This window comes from Oryza brachyantha, chromosome 7 (assembly GCF_000231095.2).
Source record: "Oryza brachyantha chromosome 7, ObraRS2, whole genome shotgun sequence".
NCBI classification, from domain to species: domain Eukaryota; kingdom Viridiplantae; phylum Streptophyta; class Magnoliopsida; order Poales; family Poaceae; genus Oryza; species Oryza brachyantha.
Genome location: NC_023169.2, coordinates 9240462 through 9261068, shown reverse-complemented (window position 1 = coordinate 9261068; position 20607 = coordinate 9240462). Strand labels below are relative to the sequence as shown.

Genomic DNA, 20607 nt, shown 5'->3' with positions numbered 1-20607 from the left:
TTTTTATTTTTTAAACCTTTGTAATAAATAGTTTTATTACTAAACCTCGGAGAAAAATATTTTCACCGTATGAACCTTTTGGCCATGCCATGTTGGTAGCGTGGCAGGATAACGTTCCCACACAGAGAATTTAGCGTGGCAGGCTTGCCACACCATTGTCGCCGGTGTGGCAGCATTGTCGCCATTGTCTTGCCACGCCGGCGACAATGGCGTGGTAAGCCTGCCACGCCAAATACTCTGCATGGTAGCGTTATCTTGCCACACCAATGTTGGTGGCGTGGCCAAAAGGTTCATACGGTGAAAATATTTTTCTCCGAGGTTTAGTAATAAAATTATTTACTAAAAAGATTTAAAAAATAAAAAAATTGCCCAAGCTCGGCCGCCGTTTGCCCTAGCCGCCGCCTTCCTCCAGTGCGCCAGCCCCACCGGCCGAATCCCTGCCGAGTCATGCACCCAGCCGCCTCCTCACCAACCGGTCCAGATCGTTGTCGCCTCCTGGGTTAGCGCTCGGTTCAGCCGCTGGTCGATCGCTCCTCTGTGTTGTTCCCAGCCGATCTCTAGCCAACCGACATGCTTGCCTATTTTCCCTCTGTTCAGCCGAACAGTAAGTAGCCGCCGGCCGATTCCCCCACAAAAATTTGCCACCCCTGTGGCTGCAGCCCCTGTTCAACATAGCAGCAAGCCGCCGGCAACCCTACTGCTCCCTGTTCGCAGCGGCCGTTTATTGGTTATTTCGTATGCGTAGATCAGTTTTACGTTAAAGTCGTTAAGTTTCAGTTTAGCGAATCGTTAAATCGCGATTTGGGTTGTTAAATCCTGCCGTTGTTCCGCTAACAGTTCATAGGTTCGTGTTTCGAGTCTGATTCATCGTGCGAATCTCTGATTCGTGCATGTTTCGGTTCTATCGTGCGAATGCGTGTTTTGTTCGTGGTTTTCCTGAGTCGTCTAAGTTGTCGTTAAAAAGTCGTTAACCTGTTTTTCTGTAGGTTAAGCAAGAAAACAACGTAACTTCTAAAAATTCATAACTTTTGAATCCAAAGTCCATTTAAGCCCATTCAAATTGTAGTAGATCAATAATTTTTCAAGAATCCATTAAAAATAGTTTTGTTTCATGTTTCAGTAGTCTTATAGACTTTTTGTTCTTGTTTTGGTTTGATTATCGTGTAGAAGTCAGTTTCGTTGAAGCGTCATTTCTCCTCGAAGTCGTCGCCGAAGTTCCTCGAGGGTCAGAGCAAGGCAAGTGGCACCCCATCCTTGAACATGTTGATCCCATGATTATAAATTATTCATTTTAAGTTCAAACATGCATTATTTTATGTAAAATCACTTTATTTATTTATCTATTAGGCAATTACCTTTATATATCCGTTGATTCATGTTTATTATTCTTGTCATCACATGGCTAATTTGACTAGAAATAGGCTTAGGAAATACTTAGTCTTGCTTAGTTCAACTAGCTCATGAGTTATAATTTCATTAATACTACACTTTAATAGTTCTCGTTGATGATTAATTACCCGGTGACGATTAATATATGCCAACTAAAATATTGCTTATGTTGGGCTGTAGGTGCATGGTTTTAAGAGTCACGCCCATGGCAATTAAGGACCGATTGTTGGGAAACCCTAGAAGTCTTACATGTACTAACCACAAGCCAGCATGGGCAACAGTGGGATTTGAAGTGTAGCTTTGAACTATTCGATGTAACCAGGCTAGTGTGAGCGTGATGGAGTATGGATGAACCCTACGATGGTCTATACTGCTTCTGGATTCGCCTAGGCACAAGAGGGGGCTACCCGACTTGGTGTAAAGGAAGGAGCGAAACTGAAGTGTGTGGTGCGATTGAATAGTGAGGGTTATGAGGAGTCATTCACAGTTTCCTTTCCGTGGTATCATGGTGATACATTGGCATACGTTAATGTGCAGTGGGACTATGTCTTGTGGGTAAAGTTGTACACATCTGATCAGAGTAAAACTATTCGAATAGTCGTGCCCGCAGCTATGGGGTGAACTGACAGATTCACTTGGATTGGTTGAACCTTTAATAACCTAATGAACATGGAATTTGTTGGACCATGCTGCAATGTGATGTAACATTGGGCAGTGGTTCGGGTCTGTTGTAACGTGGTGTAACGTTGAGCAGAGGGTTGACCCTGTCACAATGTGGTGTGACGTTGGACAACGGTTTTGGCATGTTGCAACGTGGTATAACGTTGGACAACGCATGATTATTTTAAATGTTTACTTTATGTTTTATTCAGTCTATTTTATCTACTCATTTGCTAAATTAATGTCGCTTTGTGCAAACTAACCTTAGCCTCTACTTGGTACCTATTGCATTCATTTATTTTCTCTCCCGGATGTTACTTGTTGAGTACGGTGGTTTGTACTCAGCCTTGCTTTATTTTTTTCCCACCAGAGCAAGTGGCAGGGCTTGAGTCAGAAGGTGCTAGTTCACAAAAGTGAAGGTTCGTCTGTCGTCGAGAATATCTGTGGTGTGGAGCCGTCTTCGTTAGCTGAAGATTAGATGGCTTCTTTTCCACTGCATTCGATAGACAATTGTTTAGTAAAGTAAAGTAATATCTCCAAACAAAACCATAAGACTTCTAGAAAACAAAGCCACTTTTCTATACATTGCAATTTAGTAAAGTAATATCTCCCTTTATAGAGTAAATCTCTCTTCGACTAAGAAAAACAAAGTCATAACACGAATGGTGGTGGACCTTGAAAACCACCAAGAAGTGTTTTGTGGACATTTTATAACTTTAGTTTCTTCAAAAGGATAGCCTCACTATCTAAGGTTTAAGATCAAGGGGATGGCTAAGCGTGTGGGTTGGGGTGAGTAAAGATTAAGTGAAATTCCACCTATAACGTTCTAGGTAGCACTTCATTATTATCGATCGCATGGATCTATCATAAGCAACAAAGTAGCTCTTTTGCTTGCTAGACTGGCTTGTTATCAAGAAAATGCTTTTAGGTGTTGCATGCAAAGACCATCCATTAGACCGCTAGTGACAATATTAGTCGAACTGTAGTCACATTGATTATAGTACTAAAAGTGTCTTCGTAGTCTATAAACCAGACCTAGGTCAAGTAGTCTACCCCTCATAAAGAAGGGAGTTTAGGAAGAACCTAAGGATAACGGAGAAAGTCTCAACTACAAGTGAGGAAACATAGGATATAATCTGTCCATGAAATCAAGTTATGAACTTGAAGGACTGATCTGATCTTTCTTAACCATGAAAGTCAAATGATCAAGGAATTGAAGGGTGGCTATGTGTAATATCCAAGTCAAGTCAAACTTTACAAAGGTAAGAGTGAATGCTTTTAGTTTGCTACAATAGTAGTTACTCACTAAATCAACAAGTCAATGTATAGTGGTTTACAAGGATAAAGAAAATGGATGTTGTGCTAACTCGCAATGGCTTTTGCATTAGTGCACTCAACCTGTTGCTTGTTTGGATCGACTGACATAAAAAAAGATAATACGACATATCTACAATTAGTACACGTTGTGTCTTACACATCTTAGATCTTTGCTCATCATATGGTAGACTATCTAAGCTATATATCCTTAACACATGAAATGGATGTCTAAAGAGATGGCAATGACTATGCCAAATTGAGATTGTGTGCGTGTTCAGTGTCATAGTCACTGTTTTCTAGATCAACAGAAAGTAAACAAATTCTATTAGCACTAGGCCATCAAGTTGAATTGATTTGTGGCATGTCCAATGACCATCAATGGTGGTTCAATAATGTCCATATATTTAGACTTCTTAGACATTAGTGTCCATGTGAAATTGGATAAGTTTAGATGGTCTTATATTATTTTCAAGGGTTAATTACATCCATGCCACTGCAAATATGTTAGTTTAGAAAAATGTCATTACGATTCACCTAATTGGAAATATGCCATTATAGTTCTTGCCCTATCGTAGACATGCCATTTTATATGCCCTAAAGACCATTGGACCCACATGTAGCGCACTGTACTTTCGTATTGTCCAAAATGCCCCTGCTTCATCTCAATGACATGTGGGCCCCTTCTGTTTTCTTCCCTATCTATCCAGAGGTTGCACGCAGCAGGCTCCTCACTAGGGCGGTGGCGGTGCCGGCGGTCGGAGGCTGGGAGCGCGGTGATGGCTAGACGACGCGACGACAACGACGACGGGAAGGGCGACGACGACTGGCCCGGCGAGTGCGCGGAGGACGGAGGCCGGGGGCGCGGCGACGATAGCCGACGTGACGACAAGGGCCACTAGGGCAACGACGATGGCTGGACGACGCGACGACGATGACGACGGGGAGCGCGCCGACGACTGGCTCAGCGAGTGCACGAAGGTCGGCGGCCAGGAGTGTGGTGACGACTGGATGATGTGACGACGACGGTGACCGGGAGTGCGGCAATGGCTAGCCCGACGAGCGCGCGGAGGTCGAAGGCCAGGAGCACGACGGCGATGGGCCGGCACGATGTCGAGGGCCACTAGGGCGATGACAGCGGCAACGGGGAGTGTGATGATGGCTGGCCCGGTGAGCGCACGGAGGCCGGAGGCCAGGAGCACGACGGTAGTGGCTAGGCCCTACCGGGTTGGGGACGACGATGGCTGTGGGGAAGAGATTGACTCCTCTACTGGGTCGTAGGTGGCGAAGAGATTGGCGAGCTCGTTGCCGCAGCTGAGCGACAACACGTTCCGCATGACGAGGTACCTAAGAGCGAGTGATGGCGCACGATAGCCGCCTCATGTGGCATCCTGCCGACGGCTACGAGGGAGGATGAGATGCGAGGATGGAGGAGGCTACCGCTGGGTGGCACGCACGACGATGCCGTAGTCCGTGTAGACGCACACGGTGGGCGCCTCTCGTGGCATCCTACCTCCAGCTAGGAGGGAGGACGAGGATGCAAGGATGGAGGAGGCCGCCGCTGGGTGGTGCACACGACGTCATCGCAGTCCGTGTAGACGCACATGGTGGGCGCCTCCCGTGATATCCTGCCGCCAGCTATGAGGGAGGATGAGGATGCAAGGATGGAGGAGGCCGCCGCTGGGTGGTGCGCATGACGTCGTCGCCGCCGCCGCTGTGAGGAGCTTGGTACGTGCGGCCTTTGGATCGATTGGGAAGAAAACGGAAGGGGCCAACGTGTCATTACGATGAAGCATGGACATTTTGGGCAATACGAAATTACAATGCTCTGCATGTGGATCCAATGGTCGTTAGGGCGTATAAAATGGCATGTCTACAATAGAACAAGAATTGTAATAGCATATTTCCAATTAGGTGAATTGTAATGACATTTTTCTAAACGAAATATTTATAGTGGTATGGATCTAATTAACCCTATTTTGAAATGTATATAGTATATTGTATTATAAAATAGTGATCAAAGTTATCTTTGCGGATACTTTTTTGTCAAAAGCAATAAATATCTTCATCTCAGAAATTATAGGAAATATCTTTTTTGGGATGTATGGTGATAGACCGTTACTACCTCGATTCATTTCATATTATAAGACTTTATAGCCTTGCCTAAATTCATTCATTGATGAATGTAAATAATTTATATATATGTCTAGATTTATTAGTATCAATATGAATTTACGCAATACTAGAAAGTCTTACATTGCGAAACGGATGAAGTAAATTTCTGTGACAAAGAACAATAAAATTTCAACATCGCTAGTTCGTGCATGCCACGCGCGCTTGCGGATGCGTTTGCATTTGTAAGTTAGACAAAAGTCGTGGAACCACGCTAGGGGCCTGTTTGAGGGAACTTTTAGATTATGAGAAGCAGCTGTTTGGTAGCCAACTTCTGATAATTTGGAAAAACTCTGAAACCCAGGGCCTGTTTGGGGGAGCTTCTCCCAGCTTCAGCTTTTCCCAGAAGCTGCTTCTGCCAGAACCTGCCCCAAACGGTCCATCGCTTCTGAGAATCTGTAGTTACAGATTCTGCAAAATGAACTAAGAATCCAGAATCTGGAGAGCTGGGTTTATAAGTTTTTCCAGATTCTCAGAAGCTGCCTACCAAGTAGTTGCTTCTCAGAATCTAAAGCTCCCCCAAACAGACCCCCAGTTTATAGCTTCTTAGTTCATTTTCTAGAATATATAACTACAGATTCTCAGAACTTGTAGACGGTTTGGGACAGCTTTTGGCAGAAGCAACTTTTGGAAAAAACTGCAGCTAGGACAAGCTCTCCCAAACAAACCCTACATATGGCGTGTTGCTTGGCAGTAATTCTAATTTCACAAGCAGTATATGTTCTTTTCTTGCATGTAGATTTACATTTTTTTGACGAGTAACCTTTACTTAAAATTCAACTTGAATTTAAAACTTTCAACTTATTTTATAAAACTTTTTAAAACTTTCAAGTTTAAATTTAAGACTGTTAAATCAAATTACTTATTTTTTGAAACTTTCAATTCAAATCTAAACCTTTTAACTTGAAATTCAAAGGTGTCAGATCAAAATTTTAAACTTTTTATTCAAAATATGAAAATATCACCTCAAACCTGGAAACTTTTAATTCAAAAAAAAACTATTAACTCAAATCTCAAAAATATCTGCTCCAAATATGAAACTTTCAATTCCAAAAAAGAGGTTTTTTCAAGGTACTTTATTTTTCAACCAAACATCTAGACAAAATTTTTATTCGTAAATTATTTTTTATTTACAAATATATCATTTGTACTTTTTCTTTAAAAAGCAAAAAGATGCCCCCATAATTTATTTTCCTCGGTGCATGCAGATTACGTTTCCATTTGCATACAGCAAGGGAAAGTCCGAATCTAAGCTGAGTAAATCAATCCGACTCCGAACTGGTTTCGCGGTTTAGTCCGAAAATCAATCCATCGAGTATTACGTGCTATATAAACCGTGACAGACACACAACCCTAGCTGCGATCTCGTATAGTGTAATGGGTTCGACGACCAAACCGCGCGGCGTCGCGCTCGCGGCGACGCTCATCTTCTTCGCCCTCCTGTTCGTCGCCGGCGCTTCCGTTAAGCTGCATCGCTCTGAGCGCCGTACGTCGGCCGCTGCCGGCGACGAGATCGGATGTCTTCTCGCGCGCAAGATGCTGCGCGTCAAGGCGCGGACGGGGGAGGCTAGCGTGACCATGGCGCGGCAAGATGATGATCAGCGTCGGAGCAGCCGCACGGCCGACGCCGTGGCGCCGACGACGTCCAGCGGGGGTCCTCTTCCGGCCGGCATTGTGCATGGCACGTCCAACCTCGAGATGGAGCCGATGGTCGGCGACGTCCCCGAGAAGCGCGGCGGTGGGGCGAGGGCGAGCAAGAAGAGCCTCCTGGCCGTCCCCGTTGGGATCAAGAACAAGGCCCCCGTGGACAAGCTGGTGTCCAAGTTCCCCGCCGAGGAGTTCGCCGTGATGCTGTTCCACTACGACGGCGCCGTGGAGCAGTGGAGCGACGTGGAGTGGCACGGCCGCGCGGTGCACGTGGCGGCGCCCGGCCAGACCAAGTGGTGGTTCGCCAAGCGGTTCCTGCACCCGGACGTGGTGGCTGAGTACGACTACGTCTTCCTCTGGGACGAGGACGTCGAGGTGGACGCCTTCGACCCGCTCCGCTACCTCGCCGTCGTCAGGCGGGAAGGCCTCGAGGTCTCGCAGCCGGCGCTGGGGCGCGGCTCGGAGATCCACCACGGCATCACCGTCCGGTCGGCGGCCGGCGGCGGCGTGCACCGGCGGTTCTACAGGCCGTCCGGGCCGCGGTGCGACGGCGAGAGCACGGCGCCGCCGTGCACCGGGTGGGTGGAGATGATGGTGCCCGTGTTCTCCCGCGCGGCGTGGCGGTGCGCGTGGGGCATGGTGCAGAACGACCTCGTCCACGCGTGGGGCCTCGACTACAAGCTCGGCTACTGCGCCGGCGGAGACCGGACGCTCAAGGTCGGCGTCGTCGACAGCGAGTACGTCTTCCACCGTGGCGTCCCCACCCTCGGCGGCGGCGGTGGCTCCGCCGCCTCCGCCTTCCGGGCGGCGGTGAGGCGGCGCTCGTACGCCGAGATGCAGATATTCAACCGGAGGTGGAAGCAGGCCGTCGCCGAGGACGCCTCGTGGACCGACCCTTACCCCGAGCATTGACCACCGTTGACTTGACCGTCGACATATAGTTAGGGCTTGATGACGTAATTATGCTTCAGATAGATAGGGTAGTTTGCACTTATGAACGTTTATATGCATTATGTATGTACTGATGACGGCCAAATTAGAGGATGATTAATGAATTGCTGATGACTAATTTTTGTAATACGTACTACTGATCAATGAATTGAAAACGAAGTAATAGTGTGCTGATAATCATTATTTTTTTCATTCGAACAACAAATCATTTTGCTTTAATTTGTTTATGTCGTGTAAGGTTACTTGTCTTCAAGAAATGTTTGGAAAAGTATCCTAAACTCTTAAGGGGTAAATTCCCTTATCTATTGCATTTCATCTAAATAGTTATTAAAAAATTATGAAGGTAGATTAATACTAAATATACAACTCCATAAATACAAGTTGAAAGATTACTTCTACAATCTGCAACAAAAATAACAAATTTAAGTGTGAGTATACATATATTATTTGGAGTTTAATTTATTTTTTGTTATGGATGCTAGACGTCATATTTGAACTTACATTTTTTGAAGTGATATATATATATATTATATTAATCTATCTTTATAAATTTTTCCAAATTTTTATGACTGTTTAGATAACATATAATAGATGAGTGATGTCCCATCGAGAGTATAAAATCTACTGCTGAAATGTTTGATCTAACTAAGGCTGTACATGTTCATAGACTCATTGATGGGATTCAGCAGCTGCATGGGCCCATGGACTTGTTAGCTAGTACTCCAGTAAGAAAGTTCATTAAGGATGCGTTGGTTCATGGACGAGGTGGGTTGGGTTCGATCTATCCATAGATTATAGGATGGGTTGGTGTTAATACCAAAATTTGTTAAAATTCATTAATGAATTCGATTAAGGAAAGACGCAATGAGCAGATGGAGATCTTATCCGGAAGAGTCCGAATTTAGAAAGGAATCGTGAAGACCAAGGCATGGCGGTATAATTTTATCTAGTAGTTAGAGTTAGTTTATGATTTTTCCTTTTATCTCTAAGAGAGTTAGAGTCCGATTGAGACTTGTTATTTCTTTTTATCTATTAGAAAACATGTGTCGTATTAGAGATAGAGTTTGTTATTTCCTTTTATCTATTAGGAGTCATGTGTTGTGTCCGATATGAACTCGTATCTGCCCATGGGTATAAATATGTATGTCTGAGGTTATTGTAAATCATCTACATCTACTTCTATATAATATAGATCAATTACTCTCGGCACATCATCACCCTCTTCGTCGAGGTTTCATCACCAGCGTAACTTGGCATCTGACGCGGTGCTGCATCGTCTCGATCTACGGGGGAGGGGTAAGTCCTACGTTCCGCAGGCCACGGTAATCATATCGGCTAGACTAGAACTGTCTCCATTCGGTCCGATTTTCTGATCTACTTGTACGGTTACTAGTTATCATATCAGTTTCAGCTTAGGATACTTTTCGTATCTTGAGTTAATCTGGTCGACCACTTTGGGTGATTCACGTTGATATGTGCTATTTGACATATTCAATTTGATACTGTCTCGGTTCGGTCTGATCTATTAGATTACGTTTATCAAATAGTTTATATCAGATTGATGTATCTTGCTCATTGTTTTATGGGAGTATCAGCCAATAAGTTATCAGTCATCAACTTGATAGCGATCTAGATCTGTTTAGTATCTATCCTGACATTGCTAGGTATAATCTTAAACTGTCTCGGTTTGGTCCGATCTTCTATAATTATTCTTAGTAAGCTAGGCTATGTAGTTTATAGATCTTATTCGATTATCAGTTAGTTATAGCCGATGATCTTTGCCGATCTACATGCTTGTTATCAATAAAGTAGCCGATTGTTTTTTTTTACTGCTTCGACACCAATCGACTTGATTTATTTAGATCGGTATGTATTTTGTGTTGCATCGGCTTATAAGAATTGCATGCCAGTTGATTTTGGCCGATCGTGACACATGATTCATTGTTTATTTAATTATTTAAGTATATCCATATCGGATCTCCAGCTAATTCAAGCTTTCAACAGCCGATCAATTAGCCTATCGGCTAAACACTAATACATCAACATCTGATCGGCTGGATTTTCTGTTACGCCGATTTTCTGTTACCTATCGTCTCGATAGTCGATCGGCTTATCTTATTCTTTATCTTGTCAGTTGCATGATCAAACTGACTGACACGGCCGTCCATTTTAAGAATTTAGGTCATGCACGGGAGCGATCTAAGAAAAACTCCCAGGCCTTCGTGTGTCACACGTCATCGGGTCAACTTTTGACGTTAACAGTTGGTTCTATTTTTTCTATTTGGTTGGATGGATGGGTTGAACCCTGTTTTTTATTTGGTGGGAGGGATGAGATGAAATGAGTTTGACCTGTTTTTTGTTTGGTTGAAGGGATAAGATGGGACAGAGGTTACCTCTAATATCCAAAATAAAATATTGAATACTAGTATTAATCTATGAATAACCTAAAGTAATCAGATATGTATTTATTCACGTAATATATTTTAAGTAAATTTAATAAATAAAATGAGCACCCCTTTGGGCGTCGTGATCGTCTTATGATACATCCGTTCCACCGTTTTGGTAGGATGGAGTTGGACCAACTCATCCCACCCATACTCTAACCAAACAGGACAAGGGATAGGCTGCCTCTGTCTCAACTCATCCCATTCCTAAGATCCCTAAAACAACACACATGATTATCATTGGACGTGCAAGATCTCGTCAAAGAACGAGTGCGTTAGTTAGCTTCCATCGTTCACAGAATCCTAGCAATCCATGTTCTGTCCAAATCAAGAGATGACAGTATACATTATTTTTGTCCAAACTCCAAACTGTACAGTTCACTGATTAGTCAAAGACCCGTCAAGTTTGACTAATATAAACTCTTTCCTTTTTTTTATATAAAAATAAGTAAATACAGCTTTGCTTTTCCCCTTCTGTACTAGTTGCGAGTGACTTACAAGCACTTGTTGCGAGTGACTTAATTTACCTGCAAACTGCAATTAGCTGATGGAAAGATTTAACCTTGCTTCAGAAGCAGAGCATAGGATTGTATTATCTGCTACCCTACGTTTTTTTTAATTTAACGCCCTTTACCTTTGGGTTTATATTTGATTATTTATCATATTGAAAAAATATATGATTACTAATTATCTTGTTATTATTTAATTTATTACTAACAAAACTTTAAACATGATTTATAATTTTGTATATTTATATAAATATTTAAATAAAACAAATGGTTAACATAGATTAAAATAAACGGTGTTAAATAAAAAGCTGGAGGAGCTATAATTCAATCTCTCACCTTCTAATCGAGGCTTCGATCGATTTACAGTGTTGTTTTTACTTCCTGCCAAACACATATCCACATCATATTTTCAACATTAGTTATCCTCGTCACGTGTCCAGATAAATAAACTAATGTACACACTCAAAGTTTCTCAGTAAAAAGACATGTATTTGCAGTTACTGTGGATGATTGCGAGCATGATTTTAAATTTCCATTATCTTAAATCAATTAAAACAATATATATTAGTAGGACAATTTTGACGATCTCAATCAAGTAACTATGTATCATCAACCTTCAGGATGGCAATTGAAAGAACCCACGAACGGTGCGTGCCAACAATTTGGTGATGACACAAGAAAACTTACCAGATACTCTATCCAGTTTTTTATTTGAAGTCGTTAAATTTTAGAACTATATTTAACCATTCGTCTTATTTTAAAAAATTATATAATTATTAATTATTTTGTTATGATTTGATTTCTTACTTAGAGAACTTTAAGTGTGATCTATTTGGATAAATTTTTTAAATAAGACGAACGTTCAAATGAAGATCCAAAAGTTAACGACGTCAAATAATAAAACCAGAGGGAGTATTAGGTTACCAATGCTGCGCAAAAAATGAAGGTATGATGATGGGAGTCTGTTTTTAGAGGGAGATTGGTGCAGTGAGAGGCCCCGGCTAAAGTTGTCAATGGGGCAGATGGGGGCTGGGTTGGACAACAACGGCCCCGGCTCCGGCACTAGCCTGAAAACGAAAACGGGGTGAGCTTCTTCCCCGACGGATCGTCGGCCCTGAATGAGGCCCTGACGCCCCGCAAATGCAGTGCACCGAGAGAGAAAGGGAGTAGGGACTCACAGGCTCACAACGGATATGGGGTAAGGATGACGACCGTCGTGTCGGGTCGTCAGGCTGTTGCATCGCGGTTGCGGCCGGGCCGCTGCCGCCAGCTCGTCTACCGCCCGCGTAGAGAGCCTGAGAGATGAGAGAAGCCAGATAGGGATTAGGCAGTGGGACTAGGGTATTGTTTTGGACCTAAGTGAGGTTTTTGGGCCTTTAATATTTAGCATGTTTTAAAGTTTAATATACCTCCCTAGGATCCCGCGGGTGTAAACCCTCCCCCATCCCGATCCCTGGCCCCGAATGTCTGTGGACCAAAATGCCCCCCGCCCCTGCCTCGTTGGTGAAATTGCCATTCCTAGTCCCAGGTAATGGTGTTGGTAGCTTGTGTTTTTTTGGGTGGGTGGGGGATTAAGAAAAAATGAAAACGACTTATTTATGATTAAAAAATAACTTATGAGTAAAACTTTTAACATATTTTCTTAGCGATCCAAAATGAAAGGTTGGAAAAAATAAGCCTAGAGAAAACTCCTAAAATCAATTTCAAATCAAACTTTTAATATTTAAATTTTGTTTTATAAGCATAAGTAAAAAGGAAAGTAAAAGTACATGTCGTTGTTGGTAAAGGACGAGGAGGAGGAACCATGAAGATGATGGGGGAGAATGTACTGGTTGATTGTTCGGTTTTTTCATAGAAAAATCCAAATGACATATTTACAAATAAAAAGTAATTTGTTAATAAAACTTTTATATTCATATAATTTCTTAGCAATCTAAAAGTCAAGGCTAAAAAATAAACTTCGGTGAAAAAGCACCAAAATCAACTTCAAATTCAAGGTTAAAAATTTAAATTTTGGCTTATAATCAGAAGCAGAAGTGGAAAGATGGGGTGTAGGTCTCGATACACTGGCAAGACAAAGGATATCACACTGGGATCACATGTGTGTGATGATTGATTATATTGAATTTAGAGAGGATGAACTAGCGCAATTTAGGGTTATAACCAATGCAGGAATCTTGAAGCAAAAATAACTGAGAGTGGGTGATCAAGGTATGCTCTTTTATGGATGAAAGATTATATGATGTTTTGTTAGATATTTAATAGTGTAAACTGCTATAAAGTTAAAGATCTACTTTAGAAAGGTGGAATGATAAACTTGTAGGTAGAAAATTTGTTAAAAAATGTACCATTCAACAATCTGACAAACGTGGGTGTAAAACTGAGTAATAGTCTATACTGTAGTGCTGAAAACAGCGCACCCCAGATATACTAGGGTGATTGTTTGGGTGTGTCATGGAAAAAGCCAAACAATATATTTGCAAATAAAAAAATTATGAATAAAAATTTTATATACGTATTCTTCGCCATGTAAAAGTCAATGCTGAAAATAAACTTCAGTGAAAAAACTCAACATTAACTTTAAATTTAATAATAAAATTTTAAATTTTGACCTATAAACGTAGGCATAAGCGAAAAAGATGAGGCACGTAATCGACTAGAAAATTCCTTATCCCGCTCATGGTAAGTACTCCCTTCGTCCCTAAATGTTTGACGCCGTTGACTTTTTTATATACGTTTGATCATTTGTCTCATTCAAATTCTTTTCTGCAATAGGTAAAGCTATATATATGCATAAAAGTATATTTAACGATAAAGGAAATGATATAAAAATAATTAATAATTATGTAAATTTTTTGAATAAGACGAATGGTCAAACGTGCATAAAAAAATCAACAGCATCAAACATTTAGGGACGGATGTGGCAGTAATATCCAAACTTCCCAATAGCATGCCACGCAGGATAAAGTCGTAGTTTAGAACAGGTATGCACTACACACTTACCCCGGCCGGCTTGTGACGACTTACACTGCTAATTCTCCGTTCTTGCCATATCATTTTCTTGCAAAGCTATCTGCACAATCTACTGGTGTGTCACCGGTGTGATGAGAAAAGAGAAACTGGCCGGGGGCCGGCTGGGTATATAGCTTAGCGCAAATGTCAGCCAGGTCTGCCTGCCTCTCTCCCAGCTATAAAATTACCAGCACAGCGACATGCGTCTTCTCCGTGCAGCTGCAGATCAGCCTGCAACCAGACAGAGGCCGGCTAGCTAGAGTATGATGGCGGGAAATTAAGATGAAGCAGGTGGTGGAGGAGGAGAGAAAGGTAGAGATGAGTGAGAGGAAGGTTAGGGAGGGCGGTGAGAGGATGAGGAAGCAAGCTAGCTGTTCCTCTACAACGTCGCCTTTGGGCTCTACGTCCTGGATTGCTGGGAGCGCTACCTCTTCAGTATCCTTAGGCCGTGTTCGATTTGGTGTGAGGGTAAGTTAACTTATCTATCGCATGGAAAACGTAGTAATAGATTAGTACATGATTAATTAATTATTAATTATTAAAAAAATATAAAATAGATTAATAAGAATTTTTAAAATAACTTTCATATAAACTTTTTTTAAATAATACACCGTTTAGTAGTTTGGGAAGCGTGCGTGTGAAAACGAGAAGGAAAGTTAACTTGTGAGGCTTGAACGAACGCGGCCTTAATCTCTTTATCTCGCTCTCTCGCTCGCTCTCGCTTAATCCATTTTTTCTCTGTCTTGGTTTTCTTGTCAAATTCAGTTCGGTTTTTGCCCTGTCTCGAAGTCGAAAGACAACGTAACTTCGCGACATGGTTACTCTTATAAGTTCCAATCAAAGAGCAGGCCATATCACGTGTTAAAAGGTCAAACGATATATTTACAAATAAAATAATTTATAAATAAAACATTTATGTCCGTTTCTTAGTGAACTAAGACTGAAAAATAATTTCCGATAAAAAAAATCCAAAAATCAAGTTTGAAAATTTAAATTTTGGTTTATAAGCATAAGCAGTAGCAAAAAGATGTAGTGCATACTCAATTATACTTTAAGAGTTTACTTGCTAGTTACTCTGATAGAGTAGTTGTCCCATATTTGTCTGGAACTCTGCATTCATTACCATTTATTCATAAATTTGAAAAGTGATAGTTATATGTGGTTTGATTTGCCTTTAGTTTGGTACTAATTCAAGTGATCTTCAACTGAATTTTTCAAAATAACTATTTGACATTACGGCTCCGAACATGATGAAACGTCTTGGATAGCCTCAAGGGAAATATATACGTCTGTGTACTGTTTTTAGAATTTTATCTCTTCATAAAATTCCCAAAAATAGAAACGTAGTAGCACTAAACTAATTTTCAAGAAAACATGAAACATAAGTTTATGGAAAAAAAAATGAAGACACAAAACTGTTTCCTGAGCCTACATAAGAATTGCATCATTCTTACTTTTTCTTAATAATAGACATAAATCCGACCTCTATATCAGTTACGTTTGTTCTGTGAGAAAGCCTCTCACATGTGTCTATTTTTAATATTTGAAGTATTCATGCCTAAAGGCGTGGCAAACATTTTATACCTTTGACTCACAGAATAGTGAAGACATGGTGTAAAGAGAAGAAATCATGCAATGCAAACCTCGTATATAGCAGCACATGAGAGCTTACCAGTGTCATGCTACATCCGGCCCATTATAACTCTATTTTTCGTTTTTCCGTGTCCTGACCATTCGTCTTATTTGAAAAATTTATAAAAAATATTAAAAAATTAGTTACATATAAAATACTATTCATATTTTATCATCTAGTAAAAATAAAAATATTAATCGTAAAAAAATTTCAAATAAGACAAAGAGTCAAAACCTTGTATCAAAAAACGGAAAAATGAAGTTATTATAGGACGGAGGTATTATTATATAAGACTTTGTTAATGCACATAATGATTCTCTGTTTAATTACTAGATATGGATCAATTTAATCGTGGTGAAAATATGCAAACACCAACTTAGCAAACAAGAACACTTAACCATGGTTGTGACTCTCTCATTCAAAGTTGAAAACACTTTGCAATACACTGAGTCATTTTCCATCTAGTTATATTCCATCGTTATTCTGAATATTGAACTCATCACTTCTGTTATACTTCGCTCCAAACTGCTCTCCATTGAATTTTGGATATATGTTTGATCATTTATCTTATTTAAAATTTTTATGCAAATATATAAAATTATAAATCATGTTTAAATTATATTTAGCACCAAATAAAACAACAATAAAATTATTAATAATTATATATATATATGAAAAAGATGAATGGTCAAACGTAGGCAATAAAAACTCAATTCTGTCAAATAAAAAATAGAGCCAGTATATAGTTTCATTATGAATTGCGTGCTTTCTTTCGTTTCTTGAAAGGATAAAAAAACTATGAACTAGTAACTTAGCTAATTATTACTACTTGGTTGGCCTTAGCTCAAAATAGACAGTATAGTTCTGGCTCTCCTATGGTTCATCTTCTATGGCGCTACACGATCTATGTGGCTGGCATTTGACAAGTAAAATTTCTTTATCTTTGTCCTACACTGTCTGTCTATATCTAATAGCTGAATGCATGTATTTTGCAAATGATAAAAATATATTTGTTATTCCTAGAATAATTAGAAAATATTTTTCATGAAATTTGCGACCATTTTTTTTATATAGGAAATATCCGATTTTATGTGGATATCTGAATGCATGTATTTTGCAAATGATAAAAATATATTTGCGACCATCTTTTTTATATAGGAAATATCCGATTTTATATGGATATCATATAGATTTGATTGATTTTTAATATTACGAAGTTAAGGGAGTAAATCGTAAAAGTGCAATGGGAGTAGGTGGTGGCCACTGGAGGCTTTTATGGCTTTTATAGTAGTAAAAATTTACTAGGAGTAAATTTGTTTGCTTTGCGCCTTTACCTAGCAAGTAATATGCGTATCAAACCTGATACCTAGGTATCATGTCTATCTCGTTCTGTAATGGTATATCGTTCCGTAGTCTTCCTCCTATGAAAAAGAAACGGGTTAACTGAGAGTTATTACCAGCCTTGCTAGATTAATAACGGGATATAATAAACCACGGTTTTGCTCTTGCACCTTAAAAGTGGTTTGTGTTACATATAGAGGGGATGTTGGCTCAAATATAGCTTCTATGCGCTCAAGACCAAACTTGAACATAGGATTTTCACGGGATTTCTAGCTGAACACAAAAGATTTTAAATTTAAACTGCTGGATCATGTGTTTTAAATAATGTTTTCAAATTAAATCTCATACATACAATATTAAGTTATATCACCAACAGTTTAACACAAAAGCTCAAGCCAATGAAGCAATTCACTTATCCCCCTCTAGCCTCAAGGGTGGAATAAAGTGAGATTGAATTTTTTTTTCATTTAGTTGTGCACTAGGCAGAGTTGAATTCGAGACCTCTTGATCTCCGATACCATACAATGGTATATCAAGCACGATGTGGTTATTGTATTTAGACTTACAAGATCATTATAAATAGAGTATGTATGAAATAGATATAGAAATAAGGACGGTGAAGCACGTGCAAATCAATTCTACCATAATATATTTACAAGTACCATCATAATTTCTAATAATAAACTACAATACTCTAATACTCTTATAAACAGAGTACATCATCTTTTCTAATAATAATCTACAATACGATAACACTCCTATAAACAGAGCACTTGTGGAGAAAATAAAGAGTATAGAAATATGAAAAAAATCCATACAAATTAATTATGTTCTAGTATAATATATGTATAACTACCGTACTTTAACACATGAGAGAAATAGCCTACTAGAGATCATGTGATGGCAGAAAAGATCAAGCAGGTGTAAAGAGGGGGCACGACAGCACAAGAGTGACAAGGTTAGGGGCGATGAGAAGATGGGCTGGAGCAGCAGCAAAACTATAGTATTCCTGAACATCGTCACCTTTGGGCTGTTCCTCATGGATTGGTTGGAGCCCTAGCTCTTCAGTATCCTTAAGCTTTCTCTCAATCCATTTTATCTTTTGTCCTTTTGTTTCTTGTTAAATTCAGATCAGTGGTTCATTTAGTAACTTGTGCATCCCAGGATTTGAACGTGGCTCTTAAGAAGTTCTCGGTCTGTTTTCCCCTTTTCCAATGGCTTAGGGCAGTCCGGAAGGAACTGACACGATTGTTATAAGAAATCATCTATAGAAATTATTTTTCACAATAGAGATGTCTTTAAGTAATAATTATTTTCCTTTCTCTCTTCTACTAATGGCGAGCATGACACATGTCCTATAGAAACTAGAAACTAGTAGTTTCTCCCTAATGGTAAATTTATGGTTTTTTGGTGTATTGGGTGAAGAGAAGACTTGCTTTCTTCATGAGGAAACCATTTCTAAGTTTGTTTCCTTCTCTTTTTTCATTAATTAAGTCGCCATGTCACCATTTTGGTTATATGGGCAAACTATTTAACGAGGATAGAAACCACCATTAATATGTCATTGGGACTGCCCTTAGTGGCTAGTAACATCATTGTTAATTTATTGTTCACTTTAATTAGTCAAAGGCCCATGCATGCTGAGTCCGACTAAATACCACTTTCACCCCATCTTTTCACCTCCTCTTATGCTTTTAAGCAAAATTTGTATTTTCAACCTAAAATTTGGAAATAATTTGGGAGGGGTTTCACTGAAGTTTATATTTCAGCTTTGGCTTTTATCACTAAGAATACATATCTAAAAGTTTCATTTTTAAATTATTTTTCGTTTGCAAATATGTCATTTGACGTTTTTCATAAAAAACAAACAATCACCCCATTTGTTTCTTTAAAATATGTTAAATACAACTAGCTTAATTAGTTGCCTTTTAGTTATGTCGATCCATCTATCTCTACTTCTTCCATTCTAAATTGATCATCATATAAGGTCTAGATACAAAAAAACAAGAATCTATTTAATCAGCATTGAAAAAACTACAAAGTCACAAATCCTAAGGTACATATATACACGCAAAACTGAAGTTTGCAAATCACATCAAAGTCGATTGGATGGATGCATGTAAGTGTTTAATGCACGTGTGAACCGAAGTGTTGCTTGTATTCCAATTAATACACAATTGGGTTCTATTCCCTTATATGATTATCAATTTAAGATTCTTCTTTTTTTTTCTTATATGATGATCAATTTAGGATGGATGCAGTATTTCACAAGCATAATTGCGAGTGACTTCATTGGACATGTTAAATATCATACTAACAGACTATACTAATTAATCATACTAACAGACTATAGATTGTTATGATATAAAATCATATATAAGATGGAACAAAATTAACAATGGTATATTATGATAAAATAAAGTGATGTTGCACTAGTGGTTACCTCTTACTACATGTTACAAATCTTGTCTATGCTTCGGATTGTCCATCTCTTTGAAACCGAACAACCACATAATCATTTGGAATTATATCTAGAAATTTCATTGTTGAAAAGCACCTCTCCACCAATGCAGTGTAGATAGGAGGAACTAGTACTACCTTAAGGAGCTGATGTGCTAAACGTAAATCAAGATATTTCCTTGTATCCACCATCAATATAGCAAGTTCATAAATTCTCTTCAATTTGGCAAATCTTTTACTAGCATGTACATTAGAGCAACTCCAGGAGTTCTATATCCCAACTTGCCATCTCTGTTTTTTTTTTTGCAAATTGAAAAAGAACTGTCTTCAACATGTGCCATCCGGCTTCCTAAAATTTAGCCATTTCCTATATCCGCTCGTTTGCGCACATATTTGGGAGTTGGCGTTTCACTTGGCATCCAGAAAAGTACGACGCTGGGTTTCTCTCGCGTGTCGGCCAAGAACTTTCATCAGCTCCCTCTCTTCCCTGCGCTGTGCGATCTCGTTCCTCCTGCCGACGCCACCCACTCGCCATCTCCTTGCCGACCAGCGTCGCGCCGCCGCCACCCGGCGTCTTGCCCCCACGAGCCTCGGCGTCACGCGCCCGACGCCGTGCGCCCATGCCCACCGCACGGGGGCGGCGCGATGCTTCTCGCAAACTCTTGGAGATAAAACTAAATTTTCTTTGCCCTATTATTTACAAACTTGCCTTAACATAGTATTTGGGATACGGAAATTGAGGAACTCTTGGGGTTGCTCTTATCAATGTAAAAATGGATCTCATAATCAAGATCCTTCAATTCCGTTGAATATAAATCATTATTATACGCAAAACTAAGGCTGCGTTTGGCATGTGGGAACATGGGGTTAGTTAGCCAGTGCGGCAAATATAGTAATAGGTTAGTACATAATAAATTAATTATTAAGGTCACCGTCGACTGGCTGGCTGCTCTCACCTCAACCTGCCACCGCCGCTCCATCCGATCCAGCGGCTCAGCCGGGGTAACAGGCATCAGTGATGCGTCGTGAGATAGCGGCGGAGGAAGCAGCGCCGGATTGTGGCGCAGTGGTGGCC

General features: G+C 40.1%; 1 protein-coding gene across 1 annotated transcript; it reads left to right on the top strand.

Moving 5' to 3' along the window:
* Positions 1-6912: 6912 nt before the first annotated feature.
* LOC102704541 lies at positions 6913-8268 on the top strand. Its single transcript, XM_015839131.2, has one exon. It carries the CDS (start codon positions 6913-6915, stop codon positions 8092-8094), a length of 1182 nt encoding a protein of 393 aa, XP_015694617.2. The 3' UTR covers positions 8095-8268.
* Positions 8269-20607: the final 12339 nt, after the last annotated feature.

Coding starts and splice junctions, on each gene's coding strand:
- LOC102704541 (XM_015839131.2), top strand. CDS start 6,913: ATGGGTTCGACGACCAAACCGCGCGGCGTCGCGCTCGCGGCGACGCTC.